General features: G+C 27.2%; 1 protein-coding gene across 8 annotated transcripts in view; it reads left to right on the top strand.

Moving 5' to 3' along the window:
- Positions 1 to 294: 294 nt before the first annotated feature.
- shep (RNA binding motif single stranded interacting protein alan shepard) overlaps positions 295 to 9317 on the top strand; it is an 84552-nt gene continuing 75529 nt past the window's right edge. For 2 of the 8 annotated variants that reach the window (XM_043041892.3, XM_043041890.3), the window contains exons 1-2: positions 295 to 438; positions 5116 to 5328. In XM_043041892.3, the coding sequence (XP_042897826.1) occupies positions 409 to 438; positions 5116 to 5328 (243 nt within the window). In that variant the 5' untranslated portion in view covers positions 295 to 408. Of the gene's footprint in view, positions 439 to 582; positions 1052 to 5115; positions 5329 to 9317 lie in introns of those variants that run through there. The other 6 variants (XM_071177714.1, XM_016048133.3, XM_071177716.1 and 3 more) reach the window with 4 other exon arrangements.

Below are 9317 nucleotides of genomic sequence, written 5' to 3'. Positions count from 1 at the left end.
AGTATAGTCGGATACAACGTTATAAAGGCAGAGCAAAGTGCCAACTCCTGGTGAACTAACTATAGCTCCTGTCTTGATTTTCAAACATATTAAAAACTTTTAAGCTTGGAAACTACATGGAACGGAAAATTACATTGAACATAGTTCTAAAAGAAAGCTTCTTGCAAATATTAAAAAAATATTTTTAGTAGTTAAATACAAAAAATATTAAGGAAGGGGAAAATATCAAAGCATATTCCTATACAACTGAGAAGAGGCGGAGAGGGAAGGGTCAAACATGGAACCGGCCTTTTCCCCAGATGGCGTATTTGAACGCTACGATCTGTACGTTATATGACTGCGCCACCTATTGATAATAGCAGAAAACGATAATCAACGCATCTGCGGAATTTAGAAACTGCACTGTACATGCGAGACATTAATTTTCTCATTACTGAAGTAAAATTAAAAAAAGTTTATACATTTTTTGAATAGACTTAGATTAAGATTTATTACATGATATTTACTGTTTTATTAATATATATTTATTTAAGAATATCTGCATATTCTGCCCTCTAGTGTAAAAAAGTAACTTATCAGTGCAGCTGTTGTGCCGGAAACAAATTATGTTAGCGCTGTCAAATAGTTTCGCTCTACAATCCTAAAATTTTCTTCTTAGTGTTTTTGTGTATTGATTGTAAATTTGTCTAATGTTTGTGTCCCGATTTTTTATTGAAAAACTACAGATTTTGTTTGTTTTTAAAAGATATGACCATATCTCCCTCGTTATTCATACTTCAAAGATGTAGTTAGATCAAATATGTTCTAAACAGTAGTTTAGATCTTTGTTTCCTCAATCTGACAGTTTCTGATTGTTAGGCCTATTGTACCAATAATAACGATAAGCCGCCGATGAATCACCGAAAAATTTTATAAATTATAAATCATTTGCTGTTAACTATTCTAAGATCCAGCTTGTTTCATTGGCTCATTGCTTTATACAATTGTGATCTTCTGATCCTTGATTTGCGAAATAAATATAAAAATATATTCAGCTAGTTTTAGTATGAGGGTAGGTACTAGTATTAGTTGTTTACTCTCATATTAGTTAATCCGGGCTCAATTTTATTTAAAGATCTACTTCCTAAATATAAAAATGTGTTGGAAGTTTTTATTGAAATAAAAAAAAATTTTATTCTTTTAATTTATAAGCTATTTGTAATGCTTTTTTTTTATGTCGAGGGCTGTTTTTTTCTATTGAATTATCGTTTTCTGTAAATTTGTCCTTTATTGTTAGTGTGTATTGTAAAACCTGTATTATTAGTGTGTATTGTTGCTCATTTGGAGCATGTTTTTCTGAGTATATGTTTAATTATTAGTATTGCTGTAGGTATTAGTATGACAAATGAAATTAGTTGACTAAATAAGATTATGGTCACAATGATAGAAACCAACATTTTTTACGTCCAAAGCATTATTTTACATTAAACCTTAAAGAAAGAACTGATAAAAACTTTTTTAAAAGGTTGCAATAAAAAATTGATCATTTATTATTTGCTCATAATCAGCTATCTTTTTAGTATAATTTATTGTTATTGTGTTATTAAAATGTATATAAGTTAAAATTTAGATAGCTGTTCACAATTTGATTACTTAAAAAGTCATATTTTATGTGACTATTACGATGCTTGAATGTAATAAAATTGATTGTTTTTTATCATAATTTTATTTATAAATAATTTCATTATTCATAAGCACTTTTTTAGTATTAATAATGAAAAATACAGAGTAGTCTATCAGCACTATTTTAATTGTCTAACTCTTTTAATTGATAATATTTTCTAGAATAAATTTAGATTAGCGTTGCATAAAATACTCTTGGCAATTTTTATTTTCTACTGTAGTATAATTTATAATTAAGTTTGCCTATTAATAATAAATTTATTTGGTAAGTTGTGTATTCAATATAATAATTCAGTAGAGCGTTTGTAGTCATTTGTACTTGGATATAATGTCTTAGCTAAATTTGATAGCTATTGGGCTAGAATCTTTTTGAAATATTGTTTACAGATTTGGGATTTTTTTTAAAGAAAAACCTTGTAGCTATTTTAATAGAAAACTGTGACAAGGTCTTTTTTACAAAACTTAATTTATGTAAGGTGTTGTAATAAGAAGAGAAACAAATGTGTTTTCTTTAAAGTAATGCTTCAAAAATATGTCATGCATCAAGAATACATATGTCATGACTTTTTATTGGTATTATATTAAAAACTATTATTTATCCTTATCTGAGACCTTTTATAAAATAACTTAATACTAGTAATACTAGTAAATTTTTTTAATTATTGAGTTAAGTTAGACCTACTTGTTTTAAATCATGGGTTATTACTAGTTTTAGAAGCTTGTCATAGCACAGATTACAACAAATTATTAATGTTTCTCTTAAGTTTGTAAATTTTTAAAAATACCAGGATTCAGGCAAAAGTAGTTTAGAGTATAAATTCTTTAATTATATTTTAACAGCAATTAGTACTTTTCTGAAGCTAAAATTAATGATGTGTGACTAATAAGTCCGTTTTGGAGAATAAATAAATGGTAAGAAATTAGTTCTAAGATAGTGCAAATTATGACAAGTAAGGTAGTCTTTCTATTTACAAGTAAGGTAATCTTTCTATTTGTTGAATAATAAATTAATGAGGATTCAATATCTCCTTAAAGTGAAATAAGAATATAAAAGGAAGAAAAATTTTGACTATTTTTAACAGGAAAATTTACTGAACCGAGAAGCTATGCATGGTGTTTTCTACACTAGGGAGCGCTGCAGGCTCTTTACCGCCTATACTTCCGGATTACTGTTTCTGGTGCATTTTGAAGCCATTTGGCTCAGAGCGTGATCATTGTGTTTTAAAATTCATAATAGTTCTTGTAGACATTTTATTTGTTTATTTATTACTTGTATTTACAATGAATTCTAAGTCTAAATGTCACATGCAATAGCTAATAAGGATGTCGTTACATAATAAGAATAATAGTGAAAAAACGCTTCGCTTATATCATTTTAATAATGTTAAAATTATAAAGGGTGTATAATTTTAAGGTAAAGGGTATATAGTCGTGTTAAGTAGAAGTAATACATAGTTTGATCAATAATAAATATGTAAACCTAACGTTTGAAAAAAGAATCCATATAAAGCACTTCTTACCTTGTCACTAATATATGCCAAATTTCAAATTTAAACCTGAATTATAATTGATAAACTTAGTCTTGATGCTCTAACAATATGCTAACACTGACTTAAGATGGTGCACAGCTAATAAAAAAAAAAAAAAACAATGACAGAAATATTTTTCACAGCATACTATATTTAGTTTCAAAATTCTGTCCAATTTAATAAATATTTTAGTATTGCTTAATCAGATTAGCTTGAAAATTAACTTCTAACTAAGACTGAGGTTAGAACTAGATTAAGTACTCCATTCAGTATTTATCTGTTATTGTAATTTTAGCACCTCATCTGCTACTGCCGGATTGTCCTCATAACCATGCAACCATTTTAACTCAGATATCGATTTCGAAACTTTCCAATATTATGGTTAGATCTTTTTTTTTATAAAGGCAAATATTAAACACATCATGTATGTTTAAAACTTTTTTTGCAAGCTCCTGCAAATTTTGAAATAAAACTTTCACCTTGCTCTCATTCAAAATTGTGTTTGAACTTGTTTATTCTACAAACTAGTTTTACAGTCTTCTATGTAACTCTTTACATTAAAAAGATATAAAAGCTATTAGTGGTGACTTTTTTTTATCGTTGATTTTAGCTGGTTATGAATAAACTGGAAAATATTCTATTAAGTTGATTCATAACCCAGTAGCAAAATTAATGCCTCGGTGACTTGTGCCACAAATTTAAAAATTAGTAAATACAAGTATCTAATCACAAGATCTGCAAATAAATATTAGAATTTTTCCATTTTTAAGCAGATTTCTACAGAGATTTTTGCTATAGAGTTACATGCTATCACTTATCTTGAGGTTGATCTATAATTATTGGATCGAATCCAAAACATATATCAAATAATTTTTACTTGACTCAAGTATACTCTTCACAAATTAACTGTAAATATTATTATTTTTTTTTTAAGTATTACTTCTATTTTACTGATTTTGCATTATACTTTATTACTAGAATATAGTATAACTTTTAAAATGTATAGATATTGGTTTTGTAAAAAATTAACCAGTGATTTATTTTGTCTTGTATGTAAGCTATCTTTGCTAAATATTCTCAATGTTAACCCAAGTTTAAAACATTAAAATATTGCTTACCAGTAACGGGTCTGTCCAGGCCAAATTTACTACCGTTTAGCGGTACCTTCACAAATTCAACCTTAAACCTTTTCGTAAAATTTTATTTTTGTATCCCGTCAGAAACGAAAAATCCATATTTTTAACACATTTTTGTGTTAATTTTTTAACATAATTTTTAATTTTTACAAATTATGTCTAAATTTTCACAAAATAGGTACCGCACAGAAAATCCTAGACAGATCCCTGAGTAATCTTAAAGTATTTTTTTTTTCTCATCATTGTACGCTCTACTTACCTTCATTTTATCTATTTGAAAAACTGAAATTTTCAAGGGGGAAAAAAATTTAAGCTTAAGCTTTTTAAGGAAGTAAACATTTATACTTTGCTGAAATGTTTCCCATCTTTCTTTGAGATTGAGGGACAACTGCTATATACCTTTATATAAATTTGAATTTATAAGATAATAATAATTGTGAAGATATTTGAATACCTTTATACAGTTAAAATTTTTACTTATTTAAAGTTTTAATTGATTAAAAAATTTAAATGTGTTACTCTTCAATCATGTAAATTTATCTATCCGATTAACTATAATTTGAATGGTATATTTTTATCATAATTATTTATCATCTGAAACTTGTCATAATGTGAATTTTATCCGAACACACTAAGTATCTTTCATTCCTGAGACCATAATGTTGTTTTCCAATAGAATAAGGTGTTCAATATTAAAATTATATTGCAACTATGCACTAAGAGCTAGTAAGTTTAAGGGTTAAACGCATTTAAAGTAATTTTATAATGATTATTCTATTGTTTTTTAGGATGAGAGAAATCAACTGATTCAGCATATGAATGGTATGAGTGCCCCTCTGTTAGTTGGAGCATGCCCAGGGACAGCTATCCCTGTTGCAATGGTCCCTGTCCTACCCATGGGTGCTGTCAACGGCAATGAGCAAGGTCAAGTGCAAGGTGCTATGCAGGCTGTCACCAATATGGGCAACGGTGGTGGTGATTGCAAATATGATGACAAAAAGGTATATTGCTAAGCTATTTTATGGATTTTTATATTTTCAGCTTTATTTTACGATATTTGATTGGTAAAAATCATTTACTCAGTTTATATTCTATTCATCCTTCGTGTGTGAAAGAATATTTTTTTTAAATTATTATTTTGCTTTGTTTTCATACATCAATAGCTCTATATTTAAAAATTATTTTTTTTCCTCGAGCACAAAGAGAAATAAAAGAAATAATTTTCTAGCCATCAATTAAAAAATAGACTGAAGACATGCTAAAAAATCTAATAAGTTTATTTTATTATCTGAGGTTTTTATTAGGTACCCATCAATGGAATGTAAAAGAAATTTCTTTTTAATTATTATTTTGCTTTATTTTCACACATCAGTAGATCTTCATTTTAAAAATGAATTTTTTCCTCCATCACAATGAGAAATTTAAGAAATAATTTTCTAGGTATCAATTGAAAAAAATTGACTAAAGACTTGCTAAAAAATATAGATTTCTCTTATTAATTTTAAGACATAGAAATTGTTTTTCACAAAGTGCCGTAAAAAGATAATTATATTCTGAAATTAAAGGGTAATATTTTTTAAAAGTCAATCATTAAGGAAACACCAAAAATTCCTTGCAGTCTGAATGACGTCGTGTTTTTGAATGAATCATAATTTTAAAAATATTTTCTGAATTAATTACTCTCAGTTACTTTAAGGATAACAACCTATTCCCTTTCAGATTTTCTAAATAAAACATGAAACAGCTCAATTTTGAGTGTGTTTTTCATTTCTAGATATCTCTGTGCCCAATCTGAACTTCATCCTTATGTGGGAAAACATAAATGCAAACTACAGAAAAAAATTCAATTAAAATTAATCTAAATTTATAAAATGCCTATTTATTTGAAATAGCTAAATTTCTTTGTAATTTCTAGCCGTTGAGAGAAATTTCGTTAAAACACTTTTTGTTATTCGGAAAACACTTTTTGAAATTTCGTTAAAAGCACACTTTTTGTTATTCGGAATTGTAAAAATTGCAATTTAAAATAATTATAATTGTAGAAATTGCATTAGAAATAATGATAAAAAGTTTCTTTCAAAAATTGCAATTAGGGCTCAAAATTAATGATGATCCATCAGAAACTTGAAAATTTGACTTGAACCGACATACAGTAATAATAAATGATCTCCAGAACCAGCTATCAATGTGAAATGATGGTATGCTGTTCTGATTTTCACTTTCGTGCATTGGTCTAAGCTTTTGCAACAAAATAGCGCATTTCATCATAATTTTGTATATTGCAAATTTTATGTGAGCAAACTCATTGGTTATATCACTAAGCCATCATTAAGAAGGACTGGAACTAGATCTTCTGTGGTAACTAGGAGCTTGTTTGTAAAAATGTAAAACCTCAACTTCCATGACTCCCTGGCCCACAAAGGAATGCTTTACTTTTTAAATTTTCTCTATATTGTAGTTTTTCATTCAATTTCGCTTTATTAACCTTTTTTCTTTTTTTTTTTTGGAGAAATCTTATAAAAAATATGTAAGCAGTTCAAAGAAAATGTGTATGGACTAGTACCTTTTAGTTACTGGTCTTTTGGTCTTAAATTTTCTTACTTATAAGTTCTAGCCGTATTGTTTTCATATTTTCCGAATAAAAATATAATTTTCTAAATAGATTTAAAAATTTTAAAGTAACATCAATCAAGGCCAGAATTTAAAAGCACTTTTAAAAAAACATTTACCTCTTGCTGAGCAGTTTGAAAGCAACTGTACCAAGGTGACCCATATTGAGAACAGATGATCATACTATTTAGTTTTTAAATATTTAATTTAAGTGTTATAGATGGTGCTAAAATTAAAAGTGATGAACTATTTAGTAATTAGTAAGAGAGATGAGTAATGATTAATTTATTTAAAAATTAGTGGCTTGTGAAGTAATTAAATAATAAATTTGGTATTGTACTGGCAGTACAAATGAGAAGTAGGACATCTTCAATAACTAACAGATCGATTCATCAATAGCAACAATTGAATTGATCAATGGAGAAAAATTGCAAAAAGAATTACTCCCGATGACACCGAACTAAAAGTTAACATACTAAAATTTTAAACATTCAAAATATACTTAAGTGTTAAAAGCCGGATCACTTGTGCACAAATAACTTAAGTCCAATAGTTGTGGAACTAGCCGCCATAAAGAATGAATAAAATAATCCACATGAAAAATAAAAACAACAGGTTTTATCTGTCACATAATTTTATGAAATTTTAGATAAAAATAAATCTTTACAACCAAAGCATTAGAATAGTATAATCACCAATAGAGGATTTAGAGATATTAGTTGTTTTAAAGTTCTCCATTAAAATTAAATTGCTTGAGAGTTAAAAAAAATGATTAATAAATCACATATCCATTATTAATAAAGGTTGATTAATCCATATATTTTATCTAAAAATATAATAAACTTTACACACGCTGATTCAGAATCCTTTAAAGTTAAATTTCGGTAATATTTTCAATGCAAATGAACCAAACATGGATCATATTATACAAACAAAACTTGAAATCACAAACAAAATAATTTCACTATTTGATTATCATACAGGTTATCTTTTCTTATTTATCTTTCGTTTAATGTACCATATAATTATACTAATATAAAATCTTCTGGTTCATTGCAGGGAATTATTCATTTTTCAAATGTTTGTGAGAAAAAATCAAAGTATAACTCATCAAGTAATTACCCAATAATAAGCAAATTCCAATTTTATCTATCCAAAGGCAAACGTGAACAGTAATATTGGTTAAATCTAAATCAAGTGGTTTGTCCACAATTGAAAACAGTAGAAATTCATACAAATTGGGTAGAAAAATCATACAAATGGTACTAAATCATTTAGGAAAAACAGAGAAAATTTGCATATTATTATTGATTTCTGAAACAACTAATTACTAATAATAAATAAGTAATTGCATACGGAAATTAAAAATAATGTATATTAAAAGCAATAAATAATAACTGGAGATAGATATGATACTTGACCATTGACGAGAAGTTTAAAAAATTATCAGACTAGTATCAACGGCAGTGATATATACTGGCACTGAAATACAAAAACAAATTTAAAAAATAAAATCATTTTAGCTTTACTAATTGTGTTGGTGTATATTTTTTAGTTTTGCGCAGGATTTCGTAGTGTTGTTTAATACTGATGTATCGATTACCTTACTTTTTTTCCGACTTGTACGAAAAATGGGTATTCAGCAAGTTAATATATAAAAAATATTTTAAATAAAAAGTTAGAAATCAAAAACAAGACCAAAAAAAATTTCATGATTATGATAATAAATGTTTTTTTATTTTATTGTTATTGTTTTTTATTATATTTACTTTTATTCTACTTAATCAAATGCTATCATGATGATGACCATAGTGATATAAAGTTTTCAGTCTTTTAGTGCAGTGTTCCCCAACCGGGATCAGATCCCCAACCCAACAGTGTACCGGTCCGTGGATCAAATGGTACTGGGCCGCCCATTTCATTTAAACTGAATTTAAATTCCTAGGTTTAAACCCCAAATTAAAAATATTTGTGTTCCATTAAAATTTTATTTATTTAAAAAAAAGGGAGCCCCGAAGGTAGTGACATTAATTTTTTAATGTTTTAAAAAGTAAAAAGAAGACAAGAAAACCACCTCAAGCATTTTCTCGTTCAATTAGTTTTAATAAAAATAAAACAATTATTATAACTGTAAATATCATGAATAAAAACACGAAAGCGCGGCGCGAAATTTACATTGGAACTAATGAAGAACTTCGTCTTCTCTCTCGATCGTGACTCATTGATTTAACGTTCTTCTAAGTTAAAATGTTAAATCACATTTTTTTTTTTTTTTGCTGTGACTGTATTTTATTTTGAAGGCCTGTATAAATACAATTATAAAATTAATAAATCAAAATAATCTAAAATATAAACAATCAACTCCTGTCCCCCCCAGCGA

The sequence above is a fragment of the Parasteatoda tepidariorum genome, chromosome 2 (assembly GCF_982258835.1).
Source record: "Parasteatoda tepidariorum strain Cologne lab strain chromosome 2, Ptep-v5.0, whole genome shotgun sequence".
NCBI lineage: Eukaryota > Metazoa > Arthropoda > Arachnida > Araneae > Theridiidae > Parasteatoda > Parasteatoda tepidariorum.
Note: the sequence above shows the minus strand (reverse complement) of the source record. Positions and strands in the feature narration are given on the sequence as shown.